Source organism: Glandiceps talaboti, chromosome 11 (assembly GCF_964340395.1).
Source record: "Glandiceps talaboti chromosome 11, keGlaTala1.1, whole genome shotgun sequence".
In the NCBI taxonomy this organism is placed as follows: domain Eukaryota; kingdom Metazoa; phylum Hemichordata; class Enteropneusta; family Spengelidae; genus Glandiceps; species Glandiceps talaboti.
The window spans coordinates 12,082,732-12,103,020 of record NC_135559.1 but is presented as its reverse complement, the minus strand read 5'-3'; the positions used below and the strand labels follow the sequence as shown (position 1 = coordinate 12,103,020).

The 20,289-nt window shown below is 36.1% G+C and overlaps 1 protein-coding gene across 1 annotated transcript in view; it reads right to left on the bottom strand.

Annotated features, from left to right (window-relative positions):
- The window catches only part of LOC144442032 (inositol 1,4,5-trisphosphate-gated calcium channel ITPR3-like), a 75,536-nt gene extending 55,765 nt beyond the window's left edge, over positions 1–19,771 (bottom strand). Inside the window, 16 exon segments of the mRNA XM_078131304.1 lie at positions 440–514; positions 712–812; positions 1,156–1,194; positions 2,262–2,400; positions 2,745–2,839; positions 3,439–3,546; positions 4,042–4,129; positions 4,922–5,009; positions 5,466–5,569; positions 6,454–6,534; positions 6,766–6,843; positions 7,257–7,343; positions 7,745–7,787; positions 9,360–9,423; positions 10,242–10,324; positions 19,689–19,771. Of these exon segments, the coding sequence (XP_077987430.1) occupies positions 440–514; positions 712–812; positions 1,156–1,194; positions 2,262–2,400; positions 2,745–2,839; positions 3,439–3,546; positions 4,042–4,129; positions 4,922–5,009; positions 5,466–5,569; positions 6,454–6,534; positions 6,766–6,843; positions 7,257–7,343; positions 7,745–7,787; positions 9,360–9,423; positions 10,242–10,324; positions 19,689–19,771 (1,356 nt within the window).
- Between the last annotated feature and the right edge of the window lie 518 nt (positions 19,772–20,289).

The window sequence follows — 20,289 nt, the reverse complement described above, 5'->3', positions numbered from 1 at the left end:
CCATATAATTCTCCATTCTACTTATCAATAATTGATTCTCATATCCTCTCTTCCGTTACCTTGGTGATGATATAATTTCAAGTGATGTGACTCACGTTGGCTTACATTCGAGTTTGTGATACATACAATTAGTTAACAAATCTCGACATTGACAGATCAAGTGCACTTCACAAGCAATGCACTTGAAAACGACAGTACACAATCAGGGGAGATAAAAATTTTGTTCGGATCATACCAAAATGATGGACAGATAGTAAAAATTCGTGACTTTGTATTTCCCTCATGCTGAAATGAAAACGTATCAATTCATACTTTTCATCAATGTAAAACCATTAGGAATGTAGAGACATGTCATCAAGTATTCTATTTACATTACTGAAATCTACTAACGTTAGTGGTGTATTCTATGTACATTAATTATTTGGCATGTTAAACTTACGTCAGCTATCAACTTTTGAAGTACTGGAACGATACCTGCTACAAAGTTGAATATCTGAACTAGTTCCTCATCCACCTATAAAGAAGAAAGCATTATATCAAAAGAAACACTGGAACAAATAAACAAAGAAGTACTACCTTTATATTGTATTCTTATTCCATCCAGCATTATTGTTCGATCTACTGCTGAAGTTGTTTTTTATCATAATAAATATATGTATAGTTTCTTTCATTTGTTTACATTTGTTTTATTGTATGCACATGCGTATTTACCATTTGAATTGTGAATGCGTCGTCGTAAAGTTTCTTTTCACTGGTGCCAACTTTTCTCAGTGTAGCTTTGTCCCACTGCAAACCAACTGAGGAATCCTCCACTGAATAAACGTCTATAAGAAAAAAAACAAATATAAATATCGATATTTTGTAAATTAGAACTGCATAAAAGGAGATTCTTGAAAAATATAGGTAAGTATATTACAGGGTGATAACTGTATTTTAGCTATACTTGGAGTGTTTTTGATTAAATGATTCGTATGATGATATTCTGATGTGTGAAACTTAAATGAAATGGGAATGAGCATGTACTGCAGTATCGACAAGTGAGGTAGTTCAACTGTGACCATCTTATTAATGTCAAGAGTCAAAAACAGGAAGTTTTTCGTCATTATCAATATTTTCTTATAATAGGATAGTATGGGCGACAATAGATTTACTAACTTGCCTCTTCCCATGCTTCTGACTCCTTTCGGAGGTAAACTGATATAAAAACAAAACATATTTATCAAGCCAAATGTATGAAAACATGATTTTACGTATTTGTTTATGTATGTATGTGTTACGGATGAGAGACTACAACTTTTTAATATTCCCTGAATTTTGACGTTTTGCGAGGTCACCGTAAACTCTCAGCTGTCATGAATTAATACTTAGAACAAATGTTTGCATTTCGCGAATAGTATTCTTCTGAGATGACAACATTAAGTTATTAAAAGATCGTTGATGTCAAATAATGACTGATTACAGACAGTTGGAAGAACAATGACGTGATCACATTGTTTAGCTAGTTTTCATATTTGCCAATATCATTTGCATTGAATTAAGGCGATGACAATACTTCCGTTTTAGTCATTTATGGTGCTGATTACTTTATCACCCAATCATTTGAGTATTGTATATTTTATGTTTATAAGAATTTAATGGAATAATAAAGTTTGGATTCAGTCTTTGGAAGAGACGGTCCGAGGTCAGGAGCTTTGATCTGCTCTGTGGTCACTTCCAAATGATCCAGGTTAACCATGAACATTGTGTGTAGTCTGAGCTAATTTCCTAAAAAGTCCAAGTCGATCCCGTGTACAGAGTGGAGAGAGAAAGTAACATGGAGGAGGGTTACCTTAACAAGAGAGGTCACCCCCAAATTTGTTACATATGTATGTATGTATGTATGTATGTATGTATGTATGTATGTATGTATGTATGTATGTATGTATGTGTGTGTATGTGTGTGTGTGTGTATGTATGTATGTATGTATGTATGTATGTATGTATGTATGTATGTATGCATGCATGCATGTATGCATGTATGTATGTATGTATGTATGTATGTATGTACGCATGCATGTAATATCTGTGTTTGTGTGTATATATCTGTAAATGCAAGAGTCTGTATTCATACCTATGTGTTCATGTAGATATAAGTTTAGGGGAGGGAAATGAGTTGCTGCAATTAAATGATGAGTGGCCGTAGAATGTAAATGGATGAACGAATGAAATGGTTATACCATCCTTGTAACATAGACGTTTATTTACGATTGCCAGATACTTACCTTCTGAACCATACAACCAGTGACCTGTCTCAACATGTTCTATTCTAGTGTAGCTCTCAAACTGGATTTCATCTCTCTCATATATAACATTGTGCAATTTGAATACAGTGTCGGGATCGGCGGTGTCTTTCAAACTGACCTACACAATGAATTAAAAACACCACGGCTAAACATTGAAATGTTATCTCAAGTGACACACCCATGCATTAGCATGTTTTTCTATTTTTATATCATCTAAAAAGTCCAACATGATACATTCATGGTTCGTGTATTTCGTATAAGTAATTACAATCATTGAGAGTTTCTCTGCATATTGCAACCATACACATAATGAATAAAATAATTCATAAGACTTTCTCTGTATACGTTTGATTACAGATTGCCTAGACATAATTTCTGGATCTTGTTATTCTTCTTGGCTTTACAAATTTGAAAAATGCGTAAATGTGTGTGATTTATTTATTTCGATAACGGTTACCTTACCTGTACATTACCAGTACCTATTTTAGTCATGTGCAGATATTTCCTTGTTGAAAAATGTCTGATGCGGCATTTTTGTTCCCATTTCATCATTTCCCCTACAGAAAATAAATCAGCTTGAGATGTGCATGCTTTTGAACACTAAATCAGAATAGTGAAGAGTAATACTGCGATTATGGAAGACCTTTCGGGTGTATTATTAAATGTATAATAAACATTATGACTGCATCCATGCATTAATGACATATACAGCACTGGCAACACGACAGTTCGTAATGCTAAACTTGGCTCTGTAGAATCCCGATCGCTATTCGTTGTAGCCAACATAATTGATTTGATGTGGTTAAGATGTTAAACCCACAGCAGTACATCAGGCTATACCTCTTCCTCATAGTAGTATGGATCCACATTAGTCTGAGTATTATCCATCAATGGTGTCCATACATGTACCAAGGTCAGACAAATTATAAGGACCGAGACCGGTCCTCAACAGCTGATGTGTTTATTGACGTATAATGAATTATTGCAGTGGGTAGATTATTCTCTCCCCACCCCGATAATTTAAAGGGGGTGAGAAACATTTTCGTCACATGTACTTTTTACATTCAAAAGCTTGTCGCGTCGTCACAGTGTTATTTTCAAAAAGGGCCATCTTTGTATACACATATAATTTATAATACCAGTGGAAACATCCTACCTTTCATTATACCTTCCTCTGCCTCTATTTGCCAATATGTGTTTGATGACGTGCTTGGCAACAGTGTCTTTGGACGATTTATATCTGCTTTCCTTACTCGTAAATGGACTGTGGAAAAAAATAAAGTCGTATTACCCTCTTGAAGACTTCATCTGGAATAGGCAATGAACACTTTGCATTGTGAACTGTAGAATTAAGCATTTTGATAGGAATTCGCAATGCATACTACATGCCATCAAATACACCAAGAAATGAATTTCACCTTTCTCTAAACGAGTATATGCAAATTTTAATCACACCACAGTCATCAATCAATTTGAATAAAGTTTGTGTTTTCAAACTTTGATAATGTATAATACAAAGCATAGTTCTAATTCAAATGAAATAGAACCTGTTTTATAAGTTTGGAAAGAAAATCAACGGTTCTATTTTAAAATGCTCAATATGATGCTAAACATCTTAATTATGACAAAGAAGAAATGGAACGTACGGCCCAACTAAGACTAAATTTAGTATATGTGTACTTCGTCATAATAGCGTTTCTAAGATATGTTAGTAACCAAGTACTTCTTATACTCATGAGTTTAGCAGAAGTCCACTTACCATTTCTACAAACATCAGAGTCAAAAACACCCTCAGCTGTCAGATAGGCTTCAATTTCTTTGTGAAAAAGTCTGAACACAGACCCCGCCTTAAATTGAAAATAACTCATGATCATTAATAACAAGTCATGATAATAAACTGAATTATGACAATGCGCACTGAAGACATGCTAAAAGCTGCCCATGGTATACAAACTGTCTTTCAGCAAACCTCAAAATATTAGCGAGATAATTGACACAAGCTGTTTTCTACCACGTTCAAAATGTTAAGTTTCCTCCAGAGAGTAAGAACCCTACAAAGCTTATTCAAATTTATTTTTTCCCAAAATATATATCTTGACATGAGACAATAATAAAACATCTTATCATATATCTAGTATATGCAATTCAATGGAAACCACCGGCATCGAACCCGGGCAATACTTTTCCGTAACATGCCCAGTCACACTTTGCCAAAATATGGCGAGTGGAGTGGTCATCGACATCTGTTCACTCTGTTATTTGGCTTTGTTGATGTCGTCATTGCGTTTATGTTTTTGCTTTATTATTTTACTGTCAATGTATGTGGTTGTGTCATTCATGTGATGTTTCCGTGACATTACCCACTACTCAGGTTCAATGATAAAACCTTTACTGTCTGGATATGGACCTCGATACAGTTTGGCTCTTCTGCTGTACAACCTGGTAAGCAAAACCCATATCCAGACTATAAAGAGTATTAACATTTGCCCATCATCTGACCACTCATTTAAAACAATTTGGAGTAGTGCAAGTTTTGATAGAATGTAAACTCATCAAGCAATTTGTCAATGTACATAAGTTTATTTATAGCTAACTGCTACAAATGGCTGCATATAATATTTTTCTTTTTGACGGCTTACCTTAACAAGATCTGACTGATCTGATTTGGGTTTATCATATCTGTGAGGTGTAAATCCTGACTTAATCACCGATACATTCAACTCTCGACTAAAATGAAAAATAAAACCTTGATATTTTACTAGTATCCTGACATGCCACGATTATACAAGGTTGACATATATCAAAAATGTTTAACAGGATTATTGGCACATTAGGATACTCTTATTACTTATTTGTGTTTTTATTTGGAGAATGACACATAATTTGAAATTAGGTATTTGCATGGCAATAAAGAAATCATCTATAATTTTCTCTACCTCGACTACATATATCAACATGAAGCATCTGAAGAGAAATCCCGATTCTCCATTGGTAAATGACAGTGACGTTATCACTTTACATCTCAGACTTGATTGATATTTTTTGTATTTATTCAGATGTCTTATATCTAAGTTTGAGAAACTATTTCCCTTTTTCACCCATCTTTCAATCTCTATTCTATTAGAAGTATACGGTGATTTTCCAATCTGAAGATTAAAAGCTTTATATTTAATTAACACTTACGCAAAGAAATTGACGGATTTTTGTGCAAAGGTATCCTTGCTGACATGCAAATATTGGCCAGGAGATTCAATACTTTCTAATACGATCTGGTCATCAATGAACACCTGGGAATTACAAAAAGCAAACATGTTCAAGCAAATACAAGTGAATTATTTGTGATTTCATATGCTTTGGCATCCTTCTACTGGGCAACAATACAGTCACATTTACACATCACCAAAGCATATCCAATACTTAGTCAGGTTACCTAATAATAAATCTTTTAGATGGATCAAATTCACATCACGTTTGAAAAGTACTGAGTCTACCACAAATTTACAACGTTACATATGCGAACCGATCTGCAAATGGACGTTAACAATTAACAATTAAAATATTGGAGTGATGTGTAGTGTAACATTGTCAGGAACAAATGTACACGTCACTGTCTTTGATAAGAAGGTGATACTACATGCATCACGAAGGTACTGCACATAGGCTATCATACACATAAATATATATATATATATATATATATATATATATATATATATATATATATATATATATATATATATATATATATATATATATATATATATATATAGGAAGTCAGTGGTAAGATTTGTCCGTAGTACAGTGCTCGATACGTCTGCACGCAGAGTGGAGTATTGTTGAGGGTAGAAGAAAATCAAGTCGGGTTTTTCGTCTCTACAAGCCTGTTTCGTGAGTAAATCACTCGTCAGGAGATGTTGATGTACATCATATATATATATATATATATATATATATATATATATATATATATATATATATATATATATATATATATATATATATATATGTATATATATATATATATATATATATATATATATATATTTATATATAAATATATATTTATATATATATATATACATTGTCACAGGATTCAGATATCATGAACATAACATCCTAAAACAATAAACTTCTATGTACAAAATGTAGAAATTTAACTTTGCGACCTTACCATGTCACCTTCGGACTTCACTTTATACCTTGGCATGATCTTAAACTGGGCACTTTTGTCATGAAAGTCAAGAAGCTCAACCTACAAGATCAATCATGTTAAAAGTAAACTGGGTGATATTTTGCTCAAATAAGACACATAAAAGAAAACGTACATTTACAGCATTTTCAGTCAGTATTGAATGTATTATTGGGAATAGTTATGTTTAAACGAAATTAATGGAATTTTCTAAAAGGAGAAATAATTTTACAACTACATTTAAATAACACCGAGATTAGCCTTAATGTGTACAAAGTAGACAAATTTACATACCTGCATGTTACTGTACTCTAATGTAGAAGTGCTCTCAGTTCTGCCATGGATGTATTTACCAGTGAACTGATGTCTCAGCTGAAACACAGTGATAATAGATTTGATAATATAATGGATTTCAAATTTCACGATGGGTATCAGTAACTCTATAGTTTTTTGAGCCAAAAAACACTTCACAGGAAATGAATTTGCATGTTGACATTGGAAGGCCACATCCAAGTCGTTACCACAACAAAAGGCTTTCCACAACTTCAAAGATCATAAGTTAATGCAAAATATGTTGACTATATAACATTTTACGGATATTTCCAAGTATTTCGACATTCTATACACCTACTTTAATAGTTGTATATATGATTAATTAGTGGGTATCTGGGGAATGTTTATAATGCAGTATTCCTTACCATGGATGCTGGCAATCATGATGTGGCTGATACATATAAATGGCTGTCAGTTCATCAAAACGTTGTACATGACACGCATTGCCTTACCTGTACAACCTGACCATATTTGACAGGCCTGCCAAAATGTCTTCTCTGCTCTTTTTCGTTATCATGTTGTTCTGCATCAGATACATTCTGTAAACAAGCATACAATATCACTGAAAACATTAGGCATAGTTCTGGGAAAAACCAAATATTTGGCGTATTAAGATAAACTACAGGCTAAAACCCAACTCAAGACAGCTATGACCGAAGTGCATTTTGTTGTTTGTGTGTACTCGTCAATTTCTTATCTCTTTGTAGACTTTGGAATAATCTTTACTGCAAGGCCAAACAACTTTTCCAGAGAGAACAAACCTGAAACTTGGGCCTACACAAGTGTTTTCTGAACATCTACTCTGGACATAACAAAAATGATGTATTTCAATTTTAGGGGGGCGGCAATGGTGTACATTGATGCTTCAGTTTTCAGTTTTTTTGACATTTTCTTAAACTTATTTGTAGCTAGCATAAAAAGACATTTGTCATTTGCTTACCTTCAAATTAGTGGCATTAGTCGTGTCCTCATTTGGGGTGTTCCTGAAAGGGAAATTAAATAACAACTTAGTAAAATAACTCTTTATGAATTCATTATGCTTATATGTAAATATTTAATATAAGAAGGTATGTAGGAGTGTCAAGTTTACCTTTGGAAGGAAAGGAAATGACACCTCGGTTTGTCAAAGTATCGTGCATATACCCGGAAATCCCCAGTCAAGTGGTGTCTGAATGACTATAGACCGGTTACACTTACATCTGTAATCATGAAATGCTTTGAACATCTAATCTTGCATCATATATAAAGTCTGTACTGCCAAAAAACTATTGATCCACATCAGTTTGCATACCGTGCCAACCGCTCTGTCGAAGACGCCGTATCTTTTTCACTCGGTATTAACTCATCTAGACATTACACAATTCCTATATAAGAATGCTCTTTGTCGATTTCAGCTCTGCATTCAATACCATTGTACCTTCGAAGTTAGTCATAAAGCTATCTGATATAGGACTTATAATTAGGTCTTCTATATATGTGCAGGTGGATTAAGTTTTTTGTATGGTAGGCCACAAACTGTCAAATTTAATGGTCAAAATTAATGTGTTTCTTCTTCAATAATTCTTTGAATACAGGTGCTCCTGAAGGTTGAGTTTTAAGTCCTTTATTGCATTCTCTTTTTACCTACGATTGTACTGTTTTGTGTGATGATAATGTTATTGTAAAGTTTGCCGATGATACCACTGCCCTAGGTTTAATCACTGATATTTACGAGTCTGCGTATATAAATGAAATTGATTCCTGGATATTCAACTTTTACATCGCCTGTCTTGCAAACAAATACTGAACACATAGTAAAGAAAGCACAACAGCGTCTTGATTTTCTCAGACGTTTAAAACAATTTTGAATGAGGCGTTGTATTTAAGTCAATTTTTATTGCACTGTCATAGAGAGTATTTTAACATATGCCATCACCATCTGGTTTAACAACATCACCAACGACGAGTTGAATGTACAAGTTTGAGAGAGTCCTCCGGACAGCACAAAGAATCATTGGTACAGAATTACCATCCTTACTATCAATCTATCATTTCAGATCCACTCGAAAACCTACATCCATTATTAAGGATTCCAGTCATCCGGCACGTACATTTTTGAAGTTTTTTCCTTGGTACAGGTGTATCAAAACGAAATAAGAATGTTTTAGAAAGAGCTTTTATCCTTCAGCTATTTGTATTTGAAACTAGTCCTAGGATCGTTTACCGTTTGTTTTAGTGTTATGTTTATTTCATGACTCAGCCTTGTATCTTTTTATCATCAAGTGTATTCTGAATCGTTTGATGTGTTGGATCAATTTTATCTTTTGTTGTTACTTTTCACTTGCATTTTCTTTGCTACGTTTTATTCAATTGTTGTTTTCTTTCCAATCTTTAGTTTTTAATTTTGTTCACCTCTTTTTATGAGTGCACGTGGAAAATCAATTTTCAGTATATTATTACTATGCCATCGATGTAAACATGCACAATGATGTCTATGGTGTCATACATTTTGGAAACTGAAGCCAAATGTTAATTTATCTACATACCACAAGACAAAGTATCTGTAGAGTACTTACTTTGATTCACGATATCTTGCCTGGGCTTTGTACCTATTCTGGATCACAACATGAAATAGTGACACTGCAAGAAACGAAAATGTCAGAATGAATGTATGGTATGTGCGTGCGTGTGTGTGTGTGTGTGTGTGTGTGTGTGTGTGTGTGTGTGTGTGTGTGTGTGTGTGTGTGTGTGTGTGTGTGTGTGCGTGCGCGCGCAAGCGTGCGCGCGTGTCTGTGTGTCTATGGGTGTAAATTTTTAACATATATCAGTGCAATAGAGAGTACCCTTTCTGTAAAATGAAAATCAAATTAAAGGTATTATTTTTTGACATTAAAAATTATTAAACATTAATAACTAAATCATTGGAATACATATTTGTAAAGGCAACCCGCTCAAGCCCAAGTCATGTTTGAATGCATACTTGCACGTGGAGATGGGTATTAACAGTATAAATCATTTTTAGAAAATATGAATCATATAAACAAATATAATTTTACATATTGATTTTAGTCTTGCAGTGTGAAATTTCAGAGCAACTGATCCACAGAGCAGTTAGGTACAGGGATTATTTTGATTTATTTTTATTGTAATTTGACTGTTTTTTTAATAATTTATACTGGAACTGTTAAAGTTTCTTTTAGCGAAACTTCAAAGTAGAATATCAATAATATATGTGAATGGAGGTCGTTGATGTCTGCCTGAATCATGATATCAATTCTTTGTGGACGTTCGCAGACGACATCTTGGGTCAGGAGGAAAATGACCTTTTGACGTCATAGTTCGAAACTTGAACGAGATTTTATTAGATTTTACCATTGAATGATTTGACGTTATTGTCTATAGGGAACGGGATAGAGTCGTAACTACTGTTCCTTTCAAAATTCACCTTTTATTCTTACCTTGTGGATTAAGAAGGTTTGGTGTATTCACATTTGTGGCTCTGTCTTGCCTCGGCGCCACAAATAATGCGCTACAGGCTGCACTGGAAAGAACAAACAAACACATCTAGGTCAACCGGGAGGTCAACTTATCATTCAATCGCTTTAATAATTTTGGAAAGACGGTAAAGCTGTGAATAGTTAATCAGTCTATTCAAATAACTTGGCCCCCACTTTCACCGAGAACATGGCCTAGCATCAATCATTCTAACAAAATATATTTTCAGAATCACCGCAGTATGCAGGCATTCCGAGTCGCGTCGCCGACAGATCAACTGATCAGGTCGATACCGTTATAGCGCCCTCAGGCTGTCTACAGTGAAACCACCGTTGACAAGTACCCTATGGATTATCACAATATCATCAAAATATTATCATGACATGTTCTTTTGTCACTGTTTCCCCGACGACGACATTATGGAAATCATTCAAAAGACAGCGATCCAATCCTCCGAGTGAATTAAAAGTTTCCCTCCCATCGATAACATAATATAATATCATAACTAGGCAAAGCCCATAAGCTCGCGCAGGGTAGATTCATTTGTGACCGGATGCCTGGGCCAGGGTTGATACACTTGATTTGGGTCATTTTCCAGGGGTATTGACCATCAAAATTTATTTTATTGAATGACGTCTAATTCTCTGACTTGGACGAGAAGTCAAGAAAGTCAACACTCTATGCAGTTGTTGGTTTCAAAAACCATCATCGCCATTAGATTAATATTGTTCATTTTCAATCAGCCAACTTAATATCATAGACCCTCCACCAACGTACGTTGGTCTTTGGACAAATGTTTTGTTGACATGTTGCCGAACATCACGATTTCTCAATTCAACTCGATGATTTAGGAATGTTACTCTACCAACAAACATAGGAAAGTAGTTATTCTTTTTAGAACATGTAAAAAAATCAATTATCGACAATATAAATGTCAAAACCACACTTCCACAACCCGGAAATTAAACTGCAGCTATATGTCATCAGTGTTCCGTATCGCGTATCGCGGTGCATCAAACTTCCAAATAGTGTAACAATTTCTCCTTGAGGTACAGTGATGCCTCGATACTCATTACAATGTTACGATAAGCGTGCCAACAGGCCTATTGTTACAATATTGAAATGCATGGTGATGTTATGTCGCCTATGCTATATGATGATAGGTAGCGCGTGGAGAATGCACGTAGTATATGGAAGGCGCATGCGTAGTCACTGCGCGCCGCAATGCATCCCTGGGAGAACCACCAATTTGTTTCGCATAGTATAAACGACGCGCATGCGTACTAGTCATTGAGCCACTACGCGAGCTATTATGACAATACGGCTGAACGTAAATTTGCTACATGAAGATAAACTAAGACCTAAACTTTTATTTAAAAAATGTATGGTTGCGGCTACCCGACCCCACCTCGTTTTTTCACTGCCGATAACTAGGCCCTGTATTATTAGATATCACTGTATGAGATAGTCTTGCTGCTAAACGTTCGTGCTTTCTTTCGATGCTATAACTATAAGCGAACAAAGTTCGCATGTGAGGGCTTGCCCGAACAGTCTAGCGAATGTCATTTTCAGACCGGACATTCCATTGAGATTACGATAAGCGGTGGGTTGGGCATATATATACTTTAATATATTCAATCTCTACATGCAGGTGTTGACAAACACATTTATGTCATTACTATGTCTTAGCAGTTATAATTGTGTTTGATGAGTGTGTAGATGTTGTCATTCACACATTTTAGTTAACGCATTGGTGGTTATTTTTACAAGCCCTCCTTAAGATGAATATGCATGAAAATTTAGCTATTGTCCTCTGTTTGTGCTTGTCGCTAATACGGTCCTCTGATTGGCAGTTATTTATATCCTGATGACATTCGCTAGACCTCGGATGTTCCATCCTCGATAGCGTTGTTCGGCTGTGTGTCGCATTTTATCGGAAGAACATCCGAGGGCTAGCTGATAGACTATATATGAGGGGACTAGTGCTATAAGGGCCTAACTACGAAAATGCGTCCTACGAGGAAAAGGTCAAAAAACTATTTTTGGCACAAGGTCCTTACAACCGTAAGTCATGTTTGTTTCCACATTTTCTGTCATCATCCAGAACAACAATCAGTATCTGGAATCATGATAAATGTGTCATTTTTCGGGCGGGGGGACAAACATTTCTTCCACTTTTGACTGTGGGCCAACTTTGATTCATTATGTTTTCATCTGGCTATCTTTCAGTCTGAGAGTAAAAGTTGACAGTTTCTGACGTATCACAAATCATACAAGGACAAAATTAGAATTGTTGAGAATGAAAAATCACAGACAATGGAGTCGGGAACTTATGGCACTAATTCAGTCACACTGAAATGCAAGTTTGTATACCACAAGATGACACACTCATGGCGTGCAATATTGAGAAGTCATATCTAACAAAGCTGTTGCTTAAAGATGGCCATATTTCATTGTCAATTTTAATCCTTATCAGTGTGTTCATTGTTGGTACAGTACGCACGTACGTAACAACACTGAGAACCAGGGGGGATGCTTAAACCCGAAAGTATTCACTACTACTGCTAAAATCACAGCTGAGTACTCTGAGAAGTTATTCAAAGGGGAGGGAGTTATTGACGTTATCATCATCAGTTCGAGCCAATAAAATATTGTAATTACAACCAATCACATTTTCCATCGTTGAATTCTCGACCCAAACAAATGAGGCATGAAACAGAATAGTTTCACTAGTAAGCATATTAAGAGAGAAAACCAAGCCAGCTCTATTAGTTTAACAATTTCATAAATTTTCACTCACTTTGCTCATATTTCTCTCCCTAATTTGAACTTCATAAAAAGTTACCCAACAGCTGCTGTGATTAGATAGTGGCCAAACGCGATGGCAACACGTACGTTTTATAGCCCTTTGATCAATTCGACTATATCAAAGTACAAAGTTCTTTACCCACAGCATTGAGAAGGGGTATGACATTAACACGATCGGCACTTTCACTCAATACAAAACTCCCATTGCATTATATAACCAACCAAACGTCTCCTTCAAAATCACATGATCCACGATCGATTAATAATCCTTATCACTGGTTTATTATGTTGCAATTTTTTGAGTGTACAGGCTGTCAATGCCGAGAATCCTGAAAGCTATGCTTACATTGGATTGAGTGGTTAACGGTGATATATTGCACAAACCGATTGAGTGAATAAATTATTGACCGAAGTACCATTTGTAATATACTTTCATGCACATTCTTTCATAATCTGTAATTGGTATGCGCTATTTGAGAGATCGCGTATTACTTGAGGAATAGATGGGCACTAGATAAAGCGGTCAGTTTTTTTTTTATCTTTTCGAAAATTGAATGGTCTTGTGTACATTTTTGAAAAATCGCACTTAGGTGACATTTATCCAATTTGAAAGTATTTTGAAAAAAGCAAGGATGATTTTGCCTTATCTATAATATATTTGAAATTTCCGATAGGTATATATCACTTTGTCACTTGATGTCACGGATTATAATTCTCTCTTTATTGACTAAATAAAGATACTTTGTCCGTTCTTCGCCTCTTATCTAAATTAAAACACTCACAATCTCGTAATTAGGTTCAGTTACCACAAAAATTTATTATCTACTGGGTGATTATCACACCAGACAAGCACTCAAACGTGCACTAACAATGGATACTATGTAATGCATAAATGGGTGTGATATCTCCCAGGAGATAAGAGATAAAGCAAAGTGTAATGTAACTAATCTCTTGGCTATCATGATATTAGTGGTGTTTTAATTTAGATAAAAGAAGAATGGACAAGGTGTCTTTATTTATGCAACAAAGAGAGAATAATGTACAGCTGAGAGAAAAACAGCCAGGCAGGGAAAGCAGAAAAAAAGTTTTATATCCCCACAAAAATCAACGATTGATCAATAACACACACACACACATACACACACAAAATAATCAAATAATAAATCGAGCAATCAATCAATCAATCACATGCTCGCTGCTCCAAGTGATATAAAGTTGAGGGCGCACATTCACTGGGGAAACGCCGTGCAATGGCACAATGTGAACTATACTACGTATGGAAGACCAGCTTGTAAAACTGCGACTTAATATATATATTTTACTCGGCAATATTTTGGGGGCGCTTTCAAGATACAACCGCGTTAGTAATCCTTTAGGTCAAATTGTCTGTGAATCGGGCTAACGGTTCCCGCTTTAATAACGTAATATAAGCTAATGGTGACGCGCTTACTCGGGATATAACTCGCCAAAGGAAAAGCATGCAGCTGCCGCGTTATGTGTGTCTGTATCTTCCAACTCATTGCATCGGCGAATGTAACTTTGAGTGTGCTATGCATAAAAGTTGTTTATTTTCGACCATCGCACTAAAAATACATGAATACTGGTAAGATTAATTATTTGACAGCGTGTGTGTTCGTATCTGATCTGCGACCTGTAATACTTGGTCCAACACGGTCCTACTAATTACTTCCCGGGACTGCCCTGGAGATACAAGAAGTGTCCAGAAGCAAATCAGTGACCAAGTGGCATTCAAAAGTCGATAACTCGATATTTATGTGCATTGGGTCACTGTAAATATACATACTGACCAAAATTTAGTGGATACAAACCCCCAATTGCTGCTTTTCCCGGTGGTGGCAGACCCAGACGAAGTGGGTACGCATGCTTGTTAGAAATTTCACGGAAAATGGGGTGCTTTTCGTCAGCCGTCTAGTCCGTGAAATCGTAAAAAAGAGGTACTTTTTCAGATCACCCTAACATCAGGGCAAACACTTTGCCTGCAGTGTATGGATTAGGTGTCCTTGAAGATAAAACCTTTCGGATTACGGAAATGTGGGGGTGTTTTTGTAGTGATTTTCTTCCAGATCCACTAAAAAGGTGGTGTTTCATTGAAATTTCGCTAACAAGCATGGGTACCCACCCATCCAGGGACTGCCACCGCCAGGCTGCTTTTCCATTATGGACTGCCGAGCCAAATCTCTAGACGTCTAATCAATATCAAAAGTCAATTTTTAATAAATTACAAACCCTATCTAACCTAAGTTATTATCATTCAAGTCTTCTTTTATCGTTTTTCAGGCTAAAACTTTTCATTCACCTAGAACTCAGCAAATTCTATCTGCGCCACCTTGTTTCCTGGAATGTATCATTCTGTAGAAGGGGTACTTAGCCGTAGTAACGGCCCTGAATACATAACCATGACTCCCGAAACTATTGTCACGCGATAAAATACAATACATGTGACTGAATGTATCAATACACCAACAAATTAAAGCATATCCTGACCAATGTGGTATTAAACTCTGAAAAACTGTCGGTCCGAACGGAAATCTGTTGGTCTCGGACCGAAGGACCGGCGTTAATTTCGCACGCTGCTAGGCGCTGTGGTTACGGATGATTCTAGATTCTGATGATTCTGATGATTCTGACGTAAATGTACCTATCTGGTGTAACTAATGTCCTGATCTTTGGTTAGACTAGACCATGGATGTAATACATCCATGACTAGCCGTAGTAGCTGTCTTCTTGCCTTTGGCAAAATGAACACTGCATATTCGTGTGTTTTTCGATTCCAACTTCGCGTTGTCGTTTCTCATTAGCTGGAAATAACGCTTCTTCGATGTTTTCTCCTTGGGTATGCGGTAAAAGTGCACATTTTTGGTATTTTTGGAACTATTATAGCAGCAGGGAACAGAGCAGTGCTTCATAGCTGTACATTAGTGTAAGATGTGTGAAGACGCTATACCCTCAGGGGATGCACAAACGGAAGAACAGCGCCCTCCCGGTTGAAAATATAAAGGAGAATTGTTTTCCAGACACACTATATGTAGTTTAAACTACTAAACATGGCATTATTCCGTCTTATCTAAAATATGATGCCCTCATCTTTAAAGACTCTTATTCTCAGGAAAAATGATAGCAATACCTATTGAAACGCGATGGCGTAAATTTATAAAAGCAAATCTAAATCATTGTCTTGACGTTACGAATTCATGACACCCATATTAACTGTCGCCAAGTCCACGATAGTAGGGCACAAATTAAAATATTGCTTTGAAATCGACCTTTCAACATTGTCAACTTTGTAGCTATGCCCTTGTAAGTATTCATACTGTATATCTCTGAACTTTTAACCGTGTTAAGTGACGTGGCGCGATTTTCCCCGGGCAATCGATATATAACCCCCCCCCCCTAATCTTAGGAAACGCCATTATTTAGCGCCAGTTGATATGGGTGATATTTATTTTTACCTCTCGTATGAACGAGAGGTACTGTAATGGGGTGAAAGAAATTGTGTGTGTGTGTGTGTGTGTGTGTGTGTGTGTGTGTGTGTGTGTGTGTGTGTGTGTGTGCATGTCTGGCTGTATACACAAAAAAATCTCAATAACTTCTCAAGTGATCACGATGAAACTGCACATGTATTTATTAGATTCATGACAAGAACTAATTAGCCTCTCGAGAAAATTCATTTGCTGGTTAGTGAGATTTAGTAAATGTTTGTATGCTATTCATGAGTCAGCATTTTCACAATCAACCATGGACATTGATGATCCTTCGTTCTCGCTCCATTGTTGAAAAACGTACTGACACCACTGTTCCATTGCGCAGTCACACTCGGTGAAAAAAAGGTCACCAAAGTGATGATCGTGAACCTTGTTCAGATCCGTTATTATGAATGTTGTTGTTAATTTAACCCCCCCCCCCAAAAAAAAAAACAAACAAAAAACAAACAAACAAAAAAACAAAAAAAAACCTGGCCAGTAAGAAAGAAGGCAGGACTTTTTCAAATTATGTAACATGCGTATGTATGTATGTATGTATGTATGTATGCATGTATGTATGTATGTATGTATGTATGTATGTATGTATGTATGTAAGCTGGATAATAGGGCTACTTATAAAAACTATGAGCTTACATTTAAAATTCTGACAATCCATGAAGCGTCTCAAGGAAGTTATCAAAATTGAATGGAAAACACATAGGCTAATTTATTTACCCATTCGGTTTGTTGTTGCATCACAAAACAATGATGTCGGCAATCCTTGCTATCAAAAAGTTTCGTCTGTCCCTAATTTTAATAAAGCAGTGAAGCTCATGTATGTCAGGTAATGTATGTCAGAAGACCTATCGTTTCTGTTCTTGCATCTTGAGGAATATGGTGTAATTGCACGCACAATGTCTTGGTCAGAAACTTTACTGCAGATATGATACAGTACTAGTGACATGATTCCCGACATATACACATAATTCGAATGGAGTCAAAATTCATCATTGACAGCAATGGAATTTACAAATTTCAGCCAGTGAACATGGTTCTGTTATTTTGTTAAGTATTGTTCCAGTGCTGCGAGAAGACAATACACCATGTGCACAGTCTCTTTGGAAACAGTGCCACTACATGTAAAACAATCTCGTCTGAGGTGGCGCACATCATACATGCACAACTAGGGACCTGGCAGCTGATGATTTGGTACTGACACCAATTGGATAGGTTGCCATAGTTTTGACATATTTTTTTTAAAAAAAGGTTTAGGACCGTGACAAACTAGATGTGGTCGGGAAAGAGGAACCAAACAATTTTTATTCTTTACCGTATCTGTGAACTTTTAACCGTGTTACCGTGACGCGAGTTTCCCCTACAACGGTGAACCGATATATGTCCCCCACCCCTATCTTAGGAAATGCAATTACATAGCGGCGGTTGATATGGGTGAAGGCAACGGTAATTGTCAGGCTTTGAAATCACCTTTTTAATTCTGGAAATTAAATAATTTTGTAACTACTATGTCGTTGTAAGTATCCATACTGTATATCTCTGGACTTTTAACCGTTTTAACATAGTTCGGTTTTCCCCAGACCGTCGACATATGTCCCTATGGCAGATGTTAAGTGTAACAGCATTGGCAAATCTGCAGGTTGATCAAACAGGGATTGAAATATATTTGGTACCCATGAACTTGTATATGTTATAATTGTATATTTATGAACATACAGGATATATATGTATATGATTCATTATGTTTTATTATTTTATTTCTCAAACATGTACAAAAAAAGTTTAGGACCGAAAGTGACAAACTAGGTTGGGTAAGTAAGAGGAACCAAACAATTTTTATTCTAGGCCTTATCTGTGGACTTTTAACCATGTTAACGTGACGTGAGTTTCCCCTGCAACCAATATATATCCCCCACTCCTATCTTAGGGATTGCCATCACATAGCACCGGTTAATATGGGTGAAGGCAACGGTAATTGTCGGGCTTTGAAATCACCTTTTTAATTCTTGAAATTAAACAATTTTGTAGCTATGCCCTTGTACGTATCCATATTGTATATCACTGGACTTTTATCAGTTTTCACCTTGTTCGATTTTCCCAGGACAGTTGGTATACGTCCCTGTGTGGCAGATGTTAAATGTGACAGCATTGGCAAATCTGCAGGTTTCTCAGGTCAGTCGAACTGAGAAACTATGTATAATCAATGCTGAAAACAGCATGCTACTGAACAAAAAAATCCATACTGTGAACAGTTGGTCTACAAATTACATACACATACATACATACATACATACATACATACATACATACATACATACATACATACATAGACGTAATGCAAAGGAATAATGATGTTAAAAGTCTTTTCTCAGAGTTTCACGCTTCCATAGAGATCATCAGACGACTGATAAAATTGGGATTTTCAAGGTCGATATATACACTAAAATGTGTGTATATATTAGGGAGAATAAGCTAGTTATAAGTTCGACGAGGATATCCATTTTGTCGTGGAAAATAAAATAGGTGTAGAGGTAACCTTCCTTGAGGAGAAGAGAGTAAGTAAACCTGTAATAAAGTCTAGATATTGACATGCATGGTCAAAGGTAACTGATTAGACCATAGACAGTGTCTATGATTAGACTGACTGTAGTAAAATACATTAAGACTTTGTTAATCTGTATTACTGTTAACTGTTATCAATACAGATGCAGAACATACAGGCTTATGTGACGGTCTAATTGGGCTGACAAAATTATACCTACCTCTCATAGCTCTGAAGTTCGTGATTGTCCAGCTATCGTATTTCGGTCGTGGATGTTACACGACCGAAATGTGATTGTACGACTTATCGTGCAGCGTAAACATTGAAAACAGTGGTTCATTTTAGGCCTCATATGGCAGTTTGCAAGTCGCAGGTTGCAGTTTTTGAAGTCGCAGGTGGCACTTACAGACTGCAGATCGCAGTTTTCAAGTCGCTGTCCTCACCGGTCTTCCATATCTACTTGCATTAGACTGTTCATTAATAATGATTTCATGGCGTTTGAGGATTTCACACAGGACATTGAAGTTGTAAAAGTGAATCGAACTTAAAATCAAAGAACTTACCTTGAAAGCTGACTAAACACATAACCGGACACTTCTTCGGAGAAAAGACTAATCACATCTCCAATACACAAGGCTTGGGCCATTGCGCACTTAGCAGTAAGTTAAAAATTCATTCATCAACGTTTTACAAATATCTTTTTCAAAAGTATACGCAAGTAAAAAGACAACGCACTTGAAAGAACGAAGCATAAAGGAATACTGGTATGGTTACCTATTTGACAACGTTAGCTATGGTATCTGATCTGTCGGGTATCTTAGATCTGTTATCTGTTCACATGTGTGCTCTTTGCCAGTTCTGACCCCAACGAGTCTAAATGATATGTATAAGTGGATTTACATAGTTGTATTGTTAAATTCACCTGTCATCCTGCTATCACACTTCATCACTCTTATTGGCTGTATAAACGGACAGTTTTGCAAACAGTGTTAGACTGATAGATAAGCCGTTATTAGGACAGATCATCGACCTTCCATACGAAGGTCTAAACTTTAAAAGGTAGGCTGATAACGATGACTTCATTACACGGCATAATAGACTGTCAACACTTCAACACTGTGACAACACATAAGTGTTGATCGCAGAACTGACAAAAAACACGAT